The 21,978-nt window shown below is 41.2% G+C and overlaps 1 protein-coding gene across 1 annotated transcript; it reads left to right on the top strand.

Moving 5' to 3' along the window:
* The first annotated feature begins 7,158 nt into the window (after positions 1–7,158).
* LOC115795228 (cytochrome P450 7B1-like) lies at positions 7,159–17,069 on the top strand. Its single transcript, XM_030751055.1, has 6 exons — positions 7,159–7,235; positions 11,977–12,113; positions 13,743–14,336; positions 15,728–15,934; positions 16,007–16,185; positions 16,776–17,069. The coding sequence occupies exons 1-6, from the start codon at positions 7,159–7,161 to the stop codon at positions 17,067–17,069; spliced, it is 1,488 nt and encodes a 495-aa protein (XP_030606915.1).
* Positions 17,070–21,978: the final 4,909 nt, after the last annotated feature.

The raw sequence follows: 21,978 nt of genomic DNA, 5'->3' as shown, positions 1-21,978 counted from the left end.
GACACTCCTTACTTAGAATATACAACCCCAATTCCAAAAAAGTTGGGATGCTGTGTAAAATGTAAATCAAAACAGAATGCAATGATTTGAAAATTTTGAATTTGATGACAGCAACACGTGTATCTGCTCAGCAGTCCTGAGCCTTCTTTGTCCTAGTTTTAGTTTCATGATGCTTCAAATGTTCTCAGCTGGTGAAAGGTCTGGACTGCAGGCCACTTCAGCACCTGGACTGTTGTACTACGAAGCCCTGCTGCTGGAATAGCTTTAACATCATCCTGCTGAAATATGAAGGCCTTCTCTGAAAAACACGTTTTCTGGATGGGAGCACTGAAACCTGCATAAACCTGTATAACCCTTTCAGCACTGATGGAGCCTTTCCAGATGTGCCAGCTGTCAATTCCATAGCCACTGATCTACCCCATACCATCCGAGATGCAGGCTTTGAACAAAGTGCTGTTAACAAGCCAGATGGTCCCTCTCCTATTTACTCCACTGGACATGGCATCCATATTTTCAAAAAAAGACTTACAAATTTGTAACCTGAGAACAGCTTCCATTTTGCCTCAGTCCATTTTAAATGAGCTTTGGCTCAGCGAAGACGGTGCTGTTTCTGAATCATGTTTATAGATGGCTTCTTCTTTCCGTGATGGAGCTTCAACCTGCACGGTGAACTGTGAAAGTATTTCTGAGTGTGATGTGAACACAATAATTTCACTCGCTGTCGTGGTCCTGGGTTTAGTTTGTGTTTAGTTCTTTTAGGGTCTGTTTTCATTGAGTTCTTCTGTTTTGTTTCCCTGTTCGTATTTGGTATTGATTTTTTGTTCATTATAGTTTCTTGTTCTGTTATTAGTTATCAATATTGCTATTGACTTTTTGGTTCCCTTTGTTGCTTTTGTCGTCCACGCGTCTATGTTCCTGCGTCTGTCTTGGTCCGTGTTTTGTGTTTAGTTTAACTTCCCATTGTTTTCCACCAGGGTCTCAGACTTGGTACGATTAAATCATACCCCCTTATTAAAAACAATAGCGGATGATCTCACACGTTGGAATAGTTTACCTATATCACTCATGGGGAGAGTGATGGAACAGTCGGTGTTAAAGCGTTAAGCTTGTGAGGGTATTCAGTCTTCAAAACTTTACAATGAGGAACCTTTATTTGAAATTGTTCCACAATATGAAGATGCCTCTGTAAAATGCTCTTTTTCATCCCCTATTGTGTTGCTGACCTATTGCCAGTTCAGAGTACCCAGCATTCTTGGAGTCACTGGTTAGAGTGCAAGAGTCCTTCTTCCTGGGACTCCATCATTCTGCCGGGGGACACTCATGTGGACAACGACACTATGACCTGGAGGGGGGTAACTGGGAGGAATGGCTTTCCTGATCTGAACTCGAGTGGTGTTCTGTTCAGTTTGACCGTAATGGACACTATATTTGAACATATGCGTTCATAAGCGTATGTGTTACCAGGACAGCCTAGCTCGCAGGTCGAGGATCGAGTTGTAATTGTATCATCAGATCTGCGGCCATATATTTTGGACACTCGGGTGAAGAGAAGAGCTGAGCTGTTAGCAGATCACCCCCTGTTGGTGGGGAAAGCTGTTCAACAGACCTGGTGTATCCAAAAGTATAGTGAGGTGGCAGTGGAATCATCTGGCAGAGGTCCCAGTCTGTGAGAGCTTCAATTTCCATTTCTGGAAGAGGTTTGATTGCATTCCAAGGGAGGCTTAAGTCATTGAGTCCAAGTGGACCAAGTTTCCTTCCCCAGCCTCCATTGCTGAGGTGGCTGCATGGGGCTGCGGCTTCAGCATCTTGGTTTCCTGTCATGGCAGAAATGACAGAACCAGGTGGTAGACACTGAAGGGGAAGGGAGCTGTCAGGCTTAGAGAGTCTTATCAAGCTTGGTTAGTGTGTGAGACTCCAGGTACCAGCTGAGAGACTCTCCCTTCTATATTTGCAGAGACATTAGCTATAGAGACCAAAACAGTTTTTTTTTTTATACCACACTGTAAACATGACTACTGGAGCTTCAAATGCAACTGCAGTTTTAGAAAGCTAAGCTGATTAGTCACGAGGAACAGCGTAGCTTTTTGAAAAAGTGCCTGACTCAAACAATGCTTAAAAGGGAACACTTAAACAACACAATATAACTCCAAGTAAATCAAATTTCTGTAAAATCAAACTGTCCACTTAGGAAGCAACACTGATTGACAATCAGTTTCACATGCTGTTGTGCAAATGGAATAGACAACAGGTGGAAATTATTGGCAATTAGCAAGACACAATCAATAAAGGACTGGTTCTGCAGGTGGGGACCACAGACCACTTCTCAGTACCTATGCTTTCTGGTTGATGTTTTGGTCACTTTGAATGTTGGTGGTGCTTTCACACTCGTGGTAGCATGAGATGGACTCTACAACCCACACGAGTGGCTCAGGTAGTGCAGCTCATCCAGGATGGCACATCAATGTGAGCTGCGGCAAGAAGGTTTGCTGTGTCTGTCAGCGTAGTGTCCAGAGGCTGGAGGCGCTACCAGGAGACAGGCCAGTACACCAGGAGACGTGGAGGAGGCCGTAGGAGGGCAATAACCCAGCAGCAGGACCGCTACCTCCGCCTTTGTGCGAGGAGGAACAGGAGGAGCACTGCCAGAGCCCTGCAAATTGACCTCCAGCAGGCCACAAATGTGCATGTGTCTGCACAAACGGTTAGAAACCGAATCCATGAGGATGGTATGAGGGCCCGATGTCCACAGATGAGGATTGTGCTCACAGCCCAACACCATGAAGGACGCTTGGCATTTGCCAGAGAACACCAGGATTGGCAAATTTGCCACTGGCGCCCTGTGCTCTTCACAGATGAAAGCAGGCTAACACTGAGCACATGTGACAGACGTGACAGAGTCTGGAGACGCCGTGGAGAGCGATCTGCTGCCTGCAACATCCTTCAGCATGACCGGTTTGGCAGTGGGTCAGTAATGGTGTGGGGTGGCATTTCTTTGGAGGGCCGCACAGCCCTCCATGTGCTCGCCAGAGGTAGCATGACTGCCATTAGGTACCGAGATGAGATCCTCAGACCTCTTGTGAGACCATATGCTGGTGCGGTTGGCCCTGGGTTCCTCCTAATGCAGGACAATGCTAGACCTCATGTGGCTGGAGTGTGTCAGCAGTTCCTGCAAGATGAACGCACTGAAGCTATGGACTGGCCCGCCCGTTCCCCAGACATGAATCCGATTGAGCACATCTGGGACATCATGTCTCGCTCCATCCACCAACTTCACGTTGCACCACAGACTGTCCAGGAGTTGGCGGATGCTTTAGTCCAGGTCTGGGAGGAGATCCCTCAGGAGACCATCCACCACCTCATCAGAAGCATGCCCAGGCATTGTAGGCAGGTCATACAGGCACGTGGAGGCCACACACAATACTGAGCCTCATTTTGACTTGTTTTAAGGACATTACATCAAAGTTGGATCAGCCTGTAGTGTGTTTTCCACTTTAATTTTATGTGACTCCAAATCCAGGCCTCCATTGGTTAATAAATTTAATTTCTATTGATGATTTTTGTGTGATTTTGTTGTCAGCACATTCAACTTTGTACAGAACAAAGTATTCAATGAGAATATTTCATTCATTCAGATCTAGGATGTGTTATTTGAGTGTTCCCTTTATTTTTTGAGCAGTGTATATGATATGGAAAAGAGTCTATTCATCACCAAAACAGTGAATTTTAGCCTTATAGAGTTCATCTTTGACACTTGTATCATTGTGTACTATTGTTTTAAAATTCAACAACTCCCTCTTTATGATTTATGGACTCTTACAAAGATACAATTAAATTAGAAACATTAACTCTCGATTTAAAGATAATTTTACACATGAACAAGCAACCAACAACAGAGTCCAAGTTTCCAGTCCAAGTAGACTTTATTTTAAAACAGGTAACTCAAAGTGTTAAACCAGCAGAAAACATAACACTCAGCTAGCCACTATTACTGATGTGACCTAAAGGAGGTAAAGTTAAAAGGAACTGCCAAATTTGATTGGGGTGTGCACATGCGTCGTTTTCGCTATCCTATGTACACCCTGGTAATCAGCTAAAAAAACTGCATGCTACTTTGCCATGTCAGCTGTAAACTGTTTTTATTCATAAAAGAAACAATAACTTCAAACATCACAAATCAACATTTTATTATGCTTTGCTGTTTTTGCTCTCTGTAAGTTTTTTAAAACTTCCACAGACAGGCAGAGTTAACTAACAACATGAGCACTGCTATTTTCCTGAACACTGATTGCTAGAAAGCACTTTAATCATTAAAGATATGTAGGTGTGCAGCTATGACGCACTTTAATCACTTTGTACATTTAATGAGACTTTTCTGTATTGTCCCACCTTCTATCCAACACTGCTGTGTTTGATTTAAACGCAGTTCCTTTGCATAGTCACTGATTTATTTTTTCTCCTGAAAGCATCTACATCAACTTTCATCACCATAGATTATATCCCTAGAAATATGTTCTTGTTCTTACTGACGTCAAAAACATCATACTGTAGCAGTGAAAGCACGATGAATTCAGCTTCCTTTCTTTGCTTGTTTGTTTTAGCACTGATTTGTAATTGATTTATAACAGTACATCCAATCAATTATCTGTTTTTTTTTTAATCCAAATGGTTGATGGTTAATCCTCACCTTGCTTTGGATACATAAACTTAAACTATCCCTCTTTTTTCTTTTTCCCCCCTTTCTTTTTTTTTTTTCTTGAATTAGCACTGGTTTATATTTTATCTCCTGAAAGGATCTATATCAAGTTTCATCACCATTGCTTATGTCTCCTTACTGATGCCAAAAGAAACACTTTGAAGTCAGAACAGAAAGATCCACTCAGAAAATCACAGGTTAAAATACTGTATTTTATGCTCCACACTAAAACTGACCTGGCTTCTTCCTTTGTCTTGTTGTATATACTTTAATATACTGTAGCGATTCTCTTAGTTAGAGAGCGTGTTGATGTTGTGGGATTTTGGACTGTTCGGGAGGTTCGTGAAGGCAGCATGGGGTAGAGTGAGAGAAGACCGAGAGCTTGACTGTGTGTGTGTTGCTGTTCCACTGTTGTAGTTGTGGTTGGCGTGGCTGTGGCCTACAGCAGCCGTTTTTCTGTTAATAAAGACGACCTTTGTTGTGAATATCGCCGACTTTGGAAGTGTGTTTACAACGTTACAATACTTTAATAAAAATCCCGCATGCTCGGCTCATGCTGGGGGTGCCGGCCTGCGGGGGGGTGGGCTGCTCATTGCCTCTGGCTCTCTGGACTCTTGCCCTTTGGCCGTGGGGGCTCTGTCTAGGGTCTCCCTCCTTCCTCCTCTGGGGTGTGCACGCGGTTGCCATCAGGATGTGTGGCCTCAGGTCTTCTGAGCTCCTAGTGGCTGTGGATGGCCTGGGTCCCCAGGGTCCTTTCCTATTCCCCTCTGGATCACGGGGGACATGGTTGCAGTTTCTTACTCTCATTGAGTACATTCCATGACAGAGGCGCATACACACATGACTGTAAACAGCAAAATTGTGTGTATGTGCATATGTATAGATATGTGAATGTGTGTATGTATGTATGTATACAGTAGTCCCTCATTTATCGCGGGTGTTACGTTCCAGGACCACCCGCGATAAGTGAAAATCCACAAAGTAGGGATGCTATATTTATTTTAATACTTATACATTATTTTAGTAGTTATACACTATTTTATGTTTTTATAAACCCTCCCCACTCACTTATACACCAAATATATACATTACTGTACAAGACGTACTACGCATGTGAAGAATTAGTACTGCACAAATCTGCAAAACAGCGAAAATACCGCAATAAATATTTTACACTAATATTGATTGAAAACCCACGAAACAGCGAGTCCGCGAAAAGTGAACCGCGACATAGCGAGGGATTACTGTATTTTCTTCAAGTATTCTGTGGTGGAAAAAATAAGTTGAGCTCTGAAACCAAACTGATTTTCTGATGATTTATTGAAAGTAAGAATATAACCTTTGCAAAGGGGTCAATACAGCACGAACAGCCTTCGCAGCAGCATTGAACAAAGCACAGAATAACACCCATTCCTTTATACTATTGTGTTGATACAATCTTGTTCCACTAGCCATGGGGAGTTCAGGTTCCCCCCACCATGTAGCCCCTGCATGATAACAAAATGCGCTATGGCCTTGGACACAGCCTACAGTCAAGTTGTTTTTCCCCATCTTCACACTCTCGGTCTTTGTGCTAGAAAATTACAATTACAGAGAAAAGGTACACAGAGGTTATTCGAGTTCAGAAACAAATTTTCCATTATATATTCTTCTTTCCTTTCTCCCCTTTGTTTCTCTCCCCTCCTTTTTTTTCTTTTTTTTTAATCCCTCATTTCCTTATTGCTTGTCAGGCCTGGCATAAATAACTAAATAAAAAATAAAAATATAAACATTAACAAGAATAGCCTATAGAAAACTTATAGAGCTGTTCTTGTAAAAGCAAATATGTTTGGTACATCAGTGCATTCAGATCATCATTCCAATTGCGAAAACTGGCTTTAAAAACACACACACACACACACACACACACACACACACATTACACAGTTTAGGGAGACAGGGGTCAGCCTTCCATAGGGGCTGACAGCGCACAACAGAGGTGAAGAAGAGAGACAAAAGACACAGCATGTCTTTTGTCCTGTCTCTCTCCCCTCAGCCCCAATGGGTCACAGCAGATGACCCCCCCTCCCTGAGCCTGGTTCTGCTCGAGGTTTCTTCCTGTTAAAAAGGAGTTTTTCCCACTGTCGCCATGTGCTGCTCATAGGGGGTCATTTTGACTGTTGGGTTTTCTCTGTATTACTGTAGGGTCTTTACCCACAATATAAAGCACCTTGAGGCAACTGTTTGTTGTAGTTTGGTGCTATATAAATAAAATTGAATTTATTTGAATTGAACCCTGAATCAACTCTTTGTCCTCTTGCAAAATGTTACATAATTTCCCACATAAATTACATGTGTTACTGTGTGCCTTTATTTTGAAGGGTTGAAAGATTGGTATATGTGTGTGCGCGCGTGTGTGTGTGTGTTGTGTGACCTTGACCAGGGTACTTAAGAGGAGGTTCTGGAGAGCCTCAGTAAGAAGCAGGATCATGTCCCCGCTGCTGCTCCTGTTGTTGCTGCTCAGCCTGCTCTCCCTGGTCCTGGTCCTTCTCCAGGGCAGGAAGAGGTGAGTCCAGCCTGGTTGATGATTCTGTATGTTTGTGTGTTTTCACCAAGTGCGCAGCTTTCACCAGCCGGTGAGGCGCACAGAAAATGTGTTTAAATCTCCTGATGTGGTTTGAAATTTACTGCTGCTTGCTGTATTACCTTTAAGAAAAGTTTTCTTTTTGTTGCATTTTTATGGAGTCATGTTGTCTGCAGTTGTTTCAAGCTTGTCCACATGAATCCAGTGGTAATATTAACATAACAATTAAGTACATCACTCACAGGGGCATTCTGTGACAGAGGACTGCTTTGCAGAAAAACATTCAGGCTGTAAACACTGGAAACTCTGGCAAATTACATCTCATTCATTCACCTCACACTGATAGCACACTGTTTCTGAGATGAGTCATAGTTTAATCATCCCTCCATTAATTCAGAGCTTCTTTTAATTCTATGGTTTTTAGGTACTCATTACACATAAACTGTTTGTGTTTGCTGCTGGTTATCATGAAAGGCCATTTGATGTGAGCTGTGTTTCTTATTGTGTTTCTTACTTTGTTAAAGTGATGTTATCTATACTATCTATAGTGTGAGTGAGAGCACCGGTACTTTTATATAAAAGTGAGTAGGTTTGAGATTAATGGGCAAATTCAGTGTCTCTTTGCTTTGAGTTTCTATTCCGAAAGGAGCGTGGCCATCAGCTGGAAACACCATCTCAGTTGCATTAAAAAGACTTCTCCAAACCTTTCTGTCCAAACTTGTAACTCAGGTGGGGACTGTTCTTGGTCTTTCTGTATTCAAATGTTAAGTGTTTGTAAGTGGAGACTTGCCACTTAAATCCACCATTATGTTGTTAGTAGTATATACTGGTGGCAATCATGATTTATGACTGACAGGTGGGTGACAGGTGGAGGTCAAAGGTCATGCGCGTACATGAGCGTCCTCGTGCGCGTGCGTGTGATCGTGCGTGATCGAATGATTTATGATTATCAGCTGCATGTGTGTGAGTGGAGGAGGAGTGTCTGGAAAAGGCTGATCTCAGTTTCATCTGTTCAAAGAATGCTGTTGCGGTGCTGCTCAGCCTTCTTTGCTTTTGTTTGTTTTTGGTTGCTAAAGTCTAATCTGGTTTGCACCTTGAGCTGAAACGTCTGAATTAGCTCTGTGAAATCTTCTCTTTATGGTGGACTGGATGCTGTGCAGGTGTTTCTCATGAAAAATGAAAAAAAAAATGAAAACACTTCCAGCTCAATTAAAATCCCTGATTTTGACTTCCTGAACTAACAACGGTAGTATATACTGGTGGCAATCATGATTTATGACTGACAGGTGGGTGACAGGTGGGGGTCAAAGGTCATGCGTGTACATGAGCGTCCTCGTGCGTGTGATCGTGTGTGATCGAATGATTTATGATTATCAGCTTCAGATTCAGGATGAGGACACACCCTATGTACCTGAATGGTGGACCCCCTCAGACACCACCGCAGTTTGACACACATTGTAACATTTACAGTAACAATCATTGAGAAAAATTGTTTGTTTGATACGCTTGTGTGTATAAATCATTTGATGCCTCACGTTGTTTTTTATGATATGTGATGGAATAAACATTCATGGTGTGATACACCGTTTTGTGTACGCTTAAAAGCTATAGTTTTGTGTTCCAAAATGAAAAGGACTTTTCTGCGCTTACTGATCTCAGCTACAAAAATGTCCAAACTAACGATTCTTTTCTTGTCAGAGAGTCATTAAACACATCTGTTCATGTGATCCTTTTCACAGTGATGACGGGTTTATTATTATTATTGAATAAAAAAAAAACAGACTATTCAAAAAGTTTTAACTGTGGATTTTAAAAAAAACTGAAACTAAAGTAAAACACACCCTGGTAATTGGGAATGAATAGTTAAAGTGTACATGGGTGAGTGCCGACCTCTTTGTACCTGAAAATTAGTCAGTTAGTGTTTTTAACAAAATGCAGATGTGATAACAAATAGAACACAAGAAATGCTGTAAAAACTCTTTTTTTCCCCCACCTTAGATAGGAAAATACACAGCTATTGCTTTAACCATAGTTTGTTTTTGTTTGGGGCATAGTATGTGGTGTTTTATGAATGAAAAGATGTTTTAAACATATATTGCACAGTGTTTTCCGTGAGGAATGCAGAGTTAAAAATGAGCAGCCTGTACAGTTTTTAACATTGATTTTTATTTCAACCCCATAAACCAAAAATACAGAGAATGTATTACATACACATCCCGTGTTTGCCTAACCAGTAGTTTTCCACCATGAGAAGTTCTACTGCTAAGTCCTCAAAGAAATACTCCTCCTTCAGTTCATAACGCACACTCTCTATGGCTTCTATGATGTTTATTGTATCTTTCAATTCAGACGCCTGAGCGTCCACAATGTGTGTGAAATCCTTACGTGCGTCGTCCAGACTGTTTGACCATAAGAACAGCCTGATGGCAGGAATGAGACGATCCGACCAGAATCTTTTCATCACTTTGTCGTAATGAAGACCGTAGAAGAAATCAGGAATATGCTGCATACAACCGTGGTGCTTATCGATAGGGCGTTTGACTTGACATTCTTAGCATATCTCTTCATGATACTTCTGCAGCGCTGTACACAGAAGTCGTAGTGTGACGAGCTTAACGGCCGCGACGCCGTGCTTCGTCAGTTGCTCTTCAGGTAATTGGGGAGAAGATGAGGAATCAGGAGGAGGAGGAGGAGGAACGGTCAGCATCTGTGATGGTTGTGAAGTTGTAACAGTTGAAGTTTTAACGTCTGGAAAAACAAAAATTGTTAGTTATGTAGCCATCATTCATGTAATACACAATGATGGTTGTATGTAATGATACAACTGAGTGTTACAACAGGACAATGATCCCAATGATCCCAAACACATTGCTAGCAGACCAACATTAAGCTGCTGGAATTTCCTTCCCAAATCCTTGAAAATTTGTGGCCTACGCTTAAAAACTGGTGCCATGCCAGGAAACCAACCAATGTAAATTAACTCTACTAATTCTGCCAAGAACAGTAGTGAAATAACTATGTCAGAGGCTGGTTGATGGATACCAAAAAGCATCTGGCTGAGGTGCAACTTGCTAAGGGACATTATACCATTAGTGGGGTGTATCTTTAAATTTGAGTCCAATAATTCCATCCTGGAAAAGGAAAAGTTCAAAGAAATAATAAAAAAAAAACATGAGATCCCTGCCCATGATGAGTTTGTACAAACTTTTGACCACAACTGTATTGTGTTTTAAACATAGATCTATGAGGTGGATAGCATGCATCCAAAGATTTGGACTAAACAAGATAAACAATGTCAGTTTAGCATGTCACCATCAGACTGGATACAATTTTGAAGGTTTCTGTGTTAGAAACACTCAATAAGGAGCAAGAGACAGAGAGAGACTCGTGTTCAGAGAATAAGGATTGTCCTGTAAGATACATGAGGAATTTTTGCAAGTCTTAAACCAAGATACAAGCAAGAGAGACCATGCCAGTAACCAAGCTGCGATGTTCAGAAGAGGTGAAGTTGCCAAGGGAAACAAACATTTGGGAGATACTGTAGGGCAGGGCTCTTCAACTCCAGGCCTCGAGAGCCCCTATCCTGCAGGTTTTAGATGTGTCTCTGCTTCAACACACCTGAGTCAAATATAGAAGTCATTAGCAGGACTCTGGATACCATGACTGGATACTGAGGAGGTAATTCAGCCATTTGATTCAGGTGTGTTGGATCAGGGACACATCTAATACCTGCAGGACAGGGGCTCTGGAGGCCTGGAGTTGAAGACCCCCGCTGTAGGGCATCTTGGAATTCAGACAACGAAAGAGGTGAATCCAGAGCTGCAACCTGTTCCTCATTTAGCTTTGGTAGATATATACTGTTAAGAAATTCTTCAATGGCACTATCAGATGGATTGATCTGTGATGAGTATAAGGCTTCATAAAAGTCTTTGAAACATTTATTTATTTGTTGTGGGCCATACATAATGTTACCAGTTGCATCTTTAATAGAAGGAATATTATTTCTTTATTCAGTTTTAACTGGTTGGCCAGGAATTTTCCAGATTTATTTCCATGTTCAAAGTTTTCCAAACGCAGCCTCTGCAACAGAAATTGTGTCTTCTTATCAGTTATTTCATTTAACTCCAGTTTTAGTTTCCTCAGGTTGTTAATTATATATTCTTGTGGTGAAGTAGCATAGGCAGTTTCTAAAGATTTAAGTTTTTGTTTTCTTTATTTATCTTATGCGAGCAGTAAGATATTATTTTGCCCCACATTACTGTACTGCCTTTCCTGCTTCCCAAAGAACACATGGTGATATTCCTGGCAGATAATTATTTTCTAAATATATTGCCCACTCCTTTTTTAAATAATTAATGAAATCTTGTTCTTTAAGTAATGATGTATTAAATCTCGGGTTCCTGATTGGTGGTGTGACTCTTTTCTGTGTCAGAGTGATAGACACTGGTGCGTGATCACTGATAGTGATAGGGTGAATCTGAGTTTCACTTTTTAATTTCAGTCCTGTCTCAGCGTCTGCATCCTGGGTTTCAACCTTTGTCTACCACATAGAAACACCATGACACAATCTCACTGAACAGGAAAACCTGATGCCCAGTCCACGAGATAATTAGTGCCAGGAGGGGAAACTTCAGGACAGAAACGTGCTGTGTGATGTTAGATAAATGGGTCAATGACAAAGTCAGAGAGGTGAAATAATGTGGTTTCTCTTGTCTCTCTGCAGACGAGAAGGTGAGCCTCCATTAATTAAAGGCTGGATTCCTTTCATTGGAAAAGCTCTGGAGTTTGGAAAAGATGCCCACAAATTTCTAGAAGAACATAAGAGGAAATTTGGAGATGTGTTTACAGTCCAGATAGCAGGTTGGTATCAAACCTATCCCCACCACCCCCCGTTAAAGAGGAGGCTTTCAACATGTGTGCACCTTTTATGCAAAGTGAGACTTCCTATTCACACTTCAGCAGCACAAATTCATTAAAGCAAAAACTCTGTGAGAAAGTTCAGAGGTCCAGTGTCTTCATTCATAAAAACAGGAATGGAAACACTTCCAACTGTATCATCCTATGGATGTATACACGATGTACCAATGTGGCCAACAGATTGTAGAGGAAAAAATACTAGGAAAAAAAAAACAGTGCAATTCAGTGACTCCAAATCAAGTCAAAGACACCACTTATTAAAATATACAACCCATATTCCAAAAAAGTTGATGCTGATGAGGCAGGTGATAAGGTATTCAAAGTCTTCACAATTTTATGTTGAGGAGCATTATTCTGAAATTGTTCCACAATTCAAAGATGCTCTTTTTACTGACCTGTTGCCAATTAGCCAGGACAGGGTCATTGGGTCTCACACTGGAGTAAATCCCAGGATACGGGCTCAAGGGCGTGCATCTAGTGTGGGGTCCTGTGGGCCCATCAACTACAGGTGGGGCCATATAGGTTCAGTGCCTTGTGCATTAGGCAGTGATCAAGGGTGGAGGTCCTGGTGCTCCAATCCCCAACTTCCAAAACTAACTGTCTGGTGAGCAAAGAGCTTGAGCTGGCACATGAGGTTGAGAGATACCAACTAGATATAGCTGGGTTCACCTTATTGCACAGCTTTGGCTCCAAAAACAGTCTCCCAGAGAAAGGCTTGATTCTGTTTTACTCTGGAGTTCCCCTTGGTGAGAGGTGGCGGACAGGCGTGGGTATACTTGAATCCCCCAGGTTCATTACCTGCACACTGGGATTTTCACCAGAGCATTGCTTAACTGCACCTTGGGGTCAAGAAACTGGTCCTGACTGTTTACACATATACACCATTCAGAGTACCCAGCCTACTTGCAATCACTGGGTAAGGTGCTGGGGAGTTCTCCATCTGGGAACTTCCAATTGGTGGAAAAATGCACTACATCAACCAATCAGAAAATTATACTGCAACATGTGAAACAGGTACAGGTGAAAATGTGGTGAGAAACAGACAATATTGATGGCAAGTATTCCCTGTGATGTGCCTTGTGGTGGACAGGAACTGTTTTTTGGAGTGGCACAAATAATTTGTGTGACATCTGATTGTTCTATAAATAGTTGTACAAAAAAAACTAATGTGGCATTTCCTGCGTTTTAATGTAAATAGTTATATATATATATAACTTTGTTTGCTACATTTGTACATAAGTTTTACATACATAACTTATATTTTTAAGTAGTTCATTTAACATGTTTGTGGTTTTCAGTTAAAAAAAAAATCTAACTTGTTTCTACTCTGATTTTATGTTTTTGTGTGATTTTAGGTCCAATGTGTTAATACAGTATGTAAAAATTAAAAAACTAACTATAGAGTTACACACATGAGGTTACAATAAAAAAAATTATACTGAACAAGGCAAGGTGAACAGTTTTTAAGGTAAAAATTAAAGCTAAAATCTAAATTATTCAAAAATGGCCAATTTTACCCCAGACCCAAGAGGGTTAAGTAATTTGACTAACTGTTCTTGCTCACTCCTGCAGGTAAATACATGACCTTCATCATGAACCCTTTACTATATCCACATGTCATCAAACATGGCCATCAACTGGACTTCCATGAGTTCTCCAACAATGCTGTGCCATTTATCTTCGGTTGCCCGCCCACTAGCAAGTTCCCCGGCCTGCAGGAGGAGGTCAAGCGTAGCTTCCTTCTTCTCCAAGGGGATAGCCTCACTCCCCTGTCAGAGAGCATGATGGGTAACTTGATGCTCATTTTTCGTGAGGACTACCTGAATAAGGAGAACAGCTGGAAGAGCGCTAGCATGTATGAGTTCTGCAACTCAATCATGTTTGAGGCCACTTTCCTCACCTTGTATGGCAAGCCGGCATCTGCCAGCCGCCACAGCGGTATAGGCATGCTGAAGAATGACTTTGTCAAGTTTGACAACATGTTTCCACTCCTCATCGCCCAGATCCCCATCTGGCTCCTGGGACAGACTAAGACGATCCGCAAGAGGCTTATCAACTACTTTCTGTCCCACCAGATGTCGTGTTGGTCAAACGCTTCAGAGTTCATCAGGACACACTCAAAGATTTTTGAGCAGTACGACATGCTGACGGATGTCGACAAAGCAGGTAGATAATTTCTTCCTGTGTAATTCTGCTTTTCCCTGCAAAAAATAATGAATTTTTAAACCCAAACCTTGAGTTATTCATATAGTTCTGGTCAGAAGTTTACTTCCACTCATCGTGGATATGAATGTCATGGTAATTTGGGGCTTTTAATGATTTGTTTGAACTGTTCCTTTTCCAGGGTGGGATGATTGTACAGCATACATATTTAATGACTTTAAAAGATTAGAACTCAATGCACAAATTTTAATTTATTTTAGATTTTCCTATAATCCACACAGGGTCAAACTTATACATACAGGCTCATATATATGTATATATATATGTGTATATATATATATATATATATATATATATATATATATATATATATATATATATAAGAAGTTTATAAGAAGTTTATTTGTAACCTTTACCAATGTGTTTCTGGACTGTGATGAATTCTGAAACCTGAGTAAAACTCTTCAAATAAGCCATTCCTCTGCAGAGAATAAGTTAGCTGTTTTATACCTGTTCTTTCAAGAAGTTTTAAAACTAAGCCCCTTACCCCAACCGGTCATGGTAGATGGCTGAGGGAGGGAGACAGGACAAAAGACACACTGTGGGTGAGTTTTGACAGCCCATGTATAGCAGCTTTAATGAGGGCCTGCTGATTTTCCTTGTTTTCTGTCATATAAAACTACAATGAGCCAAAATCTCCAGCTTCATATATCTCTAAATACTCAATTTACAGTATACATCAGTCCAACAACAGTTTTGACAGGAAGAGAAGGAGGCAGAGCTTGCAGGCACTGGATGCTGCTCATCAGCACACTTTTGAAAGCTGGCCAATCAGAAGAAAGTAGATTTTTAAGGAGGTGAGCTATAAATGGAGAGGAGCTAGTATTACCTCTTTAAAAACAGATCTCAGTGCAGCCGTGTGAGAAATTAATTATGCAACACTTGTAGTGGAGTCCCAGACTAAAAACATGGAGTTGGAATTGAGTCTAAGCAGTTCTCTTTAGAGTCCAGGAATAATAATGGTCATGGTCCAAAGAAACATTTTCTGCAGCTAGTCTTACAAAGTTGCTTCATGCATCATAACATTGTCCCTTGAACTTTGAGCATCCTGCTCCATGTGGCACTCATGCAGAGGACTGTAGGTGTGTCATTTTGCCTTTGACACGGGCTGTTTTTACTGATATCTTGAACTTTTGTACTGATGTCTGGCGTCTACTGTGAAATGTGACCACCTGCAGAATGACGTACTTTTGACGTACTGTGTATTGGTCATTTAGCTGATTCTCAAAGTATAACGTGTATAAGCACACAGATGTCTTGGTCAGGCCATAGGAGTTTAGGTGAGATGTGGAAGGTTTTTTATGAATTACATCCTCTATCCTCTTGACTTTCAGCTTACCACTTTACCATCCTGTGGGCATCTGTGGGGAACACGGTTCCTGCTACTTTCTGGGCTATGTATTACCTGGTGAGTCACCCTGAGGCTCTGCAGTTCATCCGTCAGGAGCTCGAGGATGTCCTGAGACTGAGTGGAGTTGAATTCAGCAGGGATAAAGACATAAAGCTGACCCTTGAGCACCTGAAGAAGCTCCTCTACATGGGTACATGGACACACATATTCTGCATCAATGCATTTAAGGATGTGAAATATACTGAACTGACTTTCTTTACAGAGAGCGCCATTGAGGAGAGCCTCCGCCTGTCCTCATCCTCCATGAACATCCGAGTGGTTCATGAGGACTTCAGTCTGTGTGTGGATGCCGAGTGCCCAATGGCCATCAGAAAAGGAGACATCATTGCCTTGTACCCTCCGACTATGCACCTGGACCCTGAGATCTACGAGGACCCAGAGGTAACCTGGATCAGTTAACTAATCACAGAAACACTTTCTGTTCATAAAAGCCAGACACAGCTGGTGGGGACAGGTGGGGTACGCCCTGGGCAGGTAGATAGTCTATTGCAGGGCTCCATCTAAATCCAACTTTAATAAGATCTTCTGGTGCTGATATCAGTTTATTTACTCATTATTTGGTGTAAAAGGAGACAGAAAGACCAAGTCACAAACAAACATAATGTAACAAACATTTTTATTAACAGCTAAACTCAAGGAAATTGCCAAGCTGCTATTAACACTAAAAAAAAAAAAAAAAAAAAAGGAAACAGTACAACAAATCTCAGAAGAAAGAGAAAAATTAGACAAGGAACAGGTCAATGAGTTTAACAAAAACATACTCCTTCACATACAGGAAAAAGGAGCTACCAGCAGCCACCAGCCATTGGTTTATTTCCTCTCAGGGCTTATAGCAGAGGCTGTAACAGGCATGGCTTTTCCTTTGAAGTGAGAGGGCACCATCTTTGACTCTGGTATCCAGTTCTTAGACTACAGGCATGGTCTTCATGTTGTCGTTGATCACTCTGTCGTTCTTCTCTCTGTGCCGTCAGATGTTCCAGTTCAACCGTTATGTGCAAGATGGTCAAAAGAAGGCACACTTCTACAAGGATGGCCAGAAGCTCAAAAATTACCTCATGCCATTTGGCTCTGGTGCCACCAAGTGTCCCGGACGTTTCTTCGCCATCAACGAGGTCAAACAGTTCCTGTGTGTGCTGTTGCTTTACTTGGACCTGCAGCTGGAGGAGGGGCAGAGCAGAGCCACACTGGACTCCAGCAGAGTCGGACTGGGAGTCCTGCTGCCCGCCAAAGACATCCGCTTTCGCTACAGGCTGCGATCCATCTAACGGAGACTGTGATGGTGGTGTGTGGGAATATGTCCGTTCTTTCTGAAAGTGAAGTAACTAAGTTTAAGAATATAATTTTTTCACTAGTATCTTCTTCAATGACATGTGCCAACATAGCGCAGAGCAGCTACCTAAACTCTGTTCCCAGAGAGGTCGATCATCTCATCAGTAGTTTTACATCCTCACTGCATACAATTCTGGATACTGTGGCTCCTCTGAAAAGGAAAGCCTCAAATCAGAAGTCCCTGACTCCCTGGTATAATGGACAAACATGCAGTTTAAAGTAGATAACCTGTAATCTGGAGAGGAAATGGCACCTCAGTAATTTAGAAGATCTTCATTTAGCCTGGAAAAAGAGTTTGCTGCTCTACAAAAAACAAACAAACAAACAAAAAGTCAAGCTCTTACTATTCATCGTTGATTGAAGAAAATAAAAACTGGCCTTTCTTGTAAAGTGCAGCCAGTCAATAAACAGTCCTGTTTATTGTTCATTGTTAACACCCAGGTACTTATAAGATGTAACCTTACAGTATCAATGTCCAATCCAGGGATGTTCACCGGCTCGTGCCTAAGGAAATCCACCACTGGCTCTTTGGTCTGGAGGTGGTTCCTTTGGCACCAGTCTGAGAATCCCTGGACCAGCTCTCTGTATTCCTTGTCATCCCCATCATGTATGAGACCGGTGATCGCAGAATAATCAGAACGCTTCTGAGTGAATGGTAGGAAAAGGTGTCATAAAGTCTCATCAATTTCATATAAAACTCAAGTAATTGTACTCGTCCCTAAAAACCTTAGAAACATGGTGTCTAACCAGATACTTACTCTGGATGGCATTACTTTGGCCGCCAGTAACACTGGGAGAAATCTTGGAGTCATTTTTGACCAGGATATGTCCTTCAATGCACATATTAGGAAATATGTAGGACTGCCTTCTTGTATTTCTGGATTTTTCTAAAATTAGAAACATCCCGTCTCAGGCTGATGCTGAAAAGCTAATTTGTGCATTTAAAATGCTGCAGCATTCTGTGAAACCAGCTCCCAGTTTGGATTTGGGAGACAGACACCTTCTCTATCTTCATGATTAACCCATAAGAGCCCATACCAATTTCTATAGTTTAATTGTATTGGTTCAATAAAGACTGGACTAGGATTTTTTTTCGATGAGCTTAACTTCAGTATTATCTGTGGATCTTACTGTATCTGACATTTTTTATGATAAGTTAGGCTCAACACTTACAGCATATCTTGAACTTATCAATTGTCTCATTCATGTTTTTAATATTTTCATTGTTAACAAAAAAATGTAGAGGGTAATTAACCTGTCTACGGCTATTTCTGAATATGCTGTGAAATATACCTTTAATATTAATTTTACTGTTTTCTAATATTTTACTGTACTATTCCTTCTTACAGATTCTCAGACTATTAACTTACTTTTATATTTCTTATGTTTATCATACTTATATAATAAGTGTGTGTGTCAGCTGTTTAAGCCTTTAGGTTTCTGCGTGTTCCTTTCATCGAACAGGAATGACATAAGACAATCAGAATAAGGAGTCCAATTATTAAATTTTATAAAGCCATTTCAAACATTTTACAGATTAATCTGGTTCAGAGTTGTCGGAGCTGTCTGATGCAGTCAGTGCAGCTTCACACAAGTCTGACACCGCTCTCTACCTTAGTTCAACTTTTATACACAGACTTAGACACAGTTATTGAAATATGCAAGCATGTTTATCAGTTCCTTCTTCTGTGCCCTTCACTGTCACCTGTTAACGGCCTCATCTGGGTCCTGTAGACTCAAAACATCAGACCAAAACACACATTCTTTTCCAGTAAATCATCGGCATGTGATTTTGTTGTCTCTCTACTATGCAGTCTTATTTCTGTCTGCTGTGCAGTGTAATTTCAACACTTTCACCTTGTGAAGATTAATTCTGCGATATGCTACTTGATACTATATTTCTATTTAAATTGTTATATTTGTGGTATGTCTCGTGCAGCTTATTTACACTTCTTCCTTCAACATATAGGCTGAGGCTGTACAAAGTCTCGATGAAGTGGTTATTTGAATTTTTCAGTTCAATATTAAAATCACCATAGATGAGCATTAATTTTTGTTTGCAGTTTTCTTCCATCCAGTTCTTAAATGCATCTATACTAGAACCTGCTGTTGAGTATATAGAGCTTACAATTTGTAAATTTCTATAGTGAAAGATTCCAGTGGATTATTCGCCACTGCTGACATTTCTGCCTCCACTTCACTGTTAAAATTTCTGTCAGCAAACAGACAGACTGCCCCATTCTTTTCTCTGTTCTTGTAAATTTTTTCATAACCTTCATCCCACAAATCCATGCCCCTTTCACTATTAATCCAGATTCATGATATTGCAATTATATTAAACTGAACTGACTGACATAATGTTTGATGCTGTTTTTGTCATGGCACACTGTATGGCTGTCAGGGTTATACCCAAAATGCAGGACTCATTAGGCAGAAAGTGAACTTAAATGTAGTTGATTTAGAAAATGAGACGAGAAACAATAATTGCACTAAACTGGGGCTGGACAGGTGCCAGAACCAAAACTAATAAAAGCATGAAACGGGGAGACACACAGCAGGAGGATCATTGACAACGTGATGAGGTGCAGGGGAAAAGACAGAGAATAAATACACAAAGGATACTGACGGAACAGGCAACTGGTGAAGGACACAGCTGAATGTAATTACATAGACAAGACAAGGGGAAGCAAAACTAAACAAGCACACAGGACAAGGGAATGTCAAAATAAAACAGGAAGTGAACAAACATATCACAGTGCAGACGTGACACAACACTGGAACAAACTGAACACCAAAACACATGAGGCAAGAAACCTAGACACAGAGGGACAGGACAGATAGTAGAACACAGATGCAGGGGAGACAGGAACAAAGGGAACCAGGAAATCAAAAGTAACTATAACTAATAACAAGACAGGAAACTAAGATGAATAAACAAAACCCAAAGCAAACTAGGAACATAACAGAGAACTCAATGAAAACAGAACCTAAAAGAACTAAACACAAAACGCTGGGCACATGACCCAGGATCATGACAGTTTTGTCCAGTATTGTACTCAAAGGTCCACATGTGTTAATTACACAACAAATATATGTCAGGTTTGTTCACCAAAAATGAAGTTAGAAAAACTTCACAATAAGGCCTGACTCATGCTTCTTCATGGGTTTTTTTGGGGCCTACACATGTAACCAGAAATCTCTTCGGAACCCTAAACCTGGACAGAAACGCAGAGCACAGTGGTAAAGTTAAAAATATCTTTACTGTAACACAACAGTCTTAGTGGCAGGATTTGATTGTGACTGAGGCGGAAGCCACCACACATCTTTCTCGCTCCTCTGCGAGTGCGCATCCAGTCTCTGAGTCAGAGTCGGCTGCTGGCTTGCTGAAGTGGGGAAGGAAACAGGTAAGTTGCCAAGAACACAAAATTCTGAATGATGAGAGGGTTTAGTGGAGCCGAGCTTGTGTTACCCCTTACACTGCAATGATCTGGCATCATCCTGGGTGATTAGGTGCAGGACCAGGACACTTGATTACAGAGGTGGAGACCTCAACCTGCCCCTGAACCCCCCCGCCCACACACACACACACACACACACACATGCAGAAAAGGGGGAAGGACAGAAACATCAAGGTGGAAGCATAAGTCAGGCATAAAACATTTTAGGAATAAAAACTGATAAAATATCTAGATGCATTTTAGGAATACACTCCTGATCAAAATCTTAAGACCAGTTAAAAAATTGCAAGAATTTGCTGTTTGCACTATTGGATCTTAAGAAGGTTGTAAGTAGAGCTTCACAATGCTAAAAGAAGTAATCGGCACAAGAGACAAAAACTTTTGAGCAGGGAATCTTTTGAAAACTGCATTTATACTCAACCATGATTTTTTCAGCTGATCAAAAGTTTAAGATCATAGCCTTTAAAAGCCAAAAGCTGTGCAAAAATTTGGATTCCATGTTATTTTCTGTCAAGTCTTTACACTGTCAAGACCTCCTGATGGCAAAAGCAAAAAAGCTCACTGACTTTGAACGTGGTAGGATTGTTGAGCTGCATAAGCAAGGCCTCTCACAACGTGCCATCGCTGCTGAGGTTGGACGCAGTAAGACAGTCATTTTGCATTTTTTTAATGATCCTGAGGGTTATGGAACAAAAAAGTCAAGTGGTAGACCCAAAAAAATTTCACCAGCGCTGAACCGCAGGATCCGATTGGCTGTCCGTCAAGACACGGGACGATCCTCTACCCAAATTAAGGCCATTACTGGTGCTGACTGCAGCCCAATAACCATCAGACGGCATGTGCGAGGGAAGGACTTCAGAAACAAAAAAAGTCTTCAAAGGCCACGTCTTCTTCAGTGCCACAAAACTTCCCATTTGGACTTTGCAAGGGTGACCAAACATGGGACATTGAAAGAAAGTTGTCTTCTCTGATGAGGAAAAAATTTAACCTTGATGGTCCTGATGGCTTCCAACGTTACTGGCATGACAAGGAGATCCCACCTGAGATGTTTTCTACATGGCACAGTGGGGGGGCGCATCATGATTTGGGGTGCGTTTTCCTTCAATGGAACAATGGAGCTTCAGGTTGTGCAGGGGCGTCAAACAGCAGCTCGCTATGTGGAGATGTTGCAGCGGGCATCCCTCATGACTGAGAACTCAATGAAAACAGAACCTAAAACAACTAAACACAAAACGCTGGGCACATGGCCCAGGATCATGACAGTATTGTCCAGTATTGTACTCAAAAGTCCACATGCGTTAATTACACAACAAATATATGTAACGAGACGATTACTAAATTAAAACCACCTCAAAGGATAAAAACGATGACGATTCGTCAAGACGGA

This window comes from Archocentrus centrarchus, chromosome 17, assembly GCF_007364275.1.
Source record: "Archocentrus centrarchus isolate MPI-CPG fArcCen1 chromosome 17, fArcCen1, whole genome shotgun sequence".
NCBI lineage: Eukaryota > Metazoa > Chordata > Actinopteri > Cichliformes > Cichlidae > Archocentrus > Archocentrus centrarchus.
The sequence above is the reverse complement of the archived record's forward strand: the minus strand, read 5'-3'. Positions and strand labels throughout refer to the sequence as shown.

Excerpts from the sequence above, each read along its gene's own strand:
- LOC115795228 (XM_030751055.1), top strand. The coding sequence starts at position 7,159 with ATGTCCCCGCTGCTGCTCCTGTTGTTGCTGCTCAGCCTGCTCTCCCTG. Across the intron at positions 7,236-11,976 it reads CTTCTCCAGGGCAGGAAGAG|ACGAGAAGGTGAGCCTCCAT; the intron begins GTGAGTCCAGCC and ends GTCTCTCTGCAG. Across the intron at positions 16,186-16,775 it reads AGATCTACGAGGACCCAGAG|ATGTTCCAGTTCAACCGTTA; the intron begins GTAACCTGGATC and ends CTGTGCCGTCAG.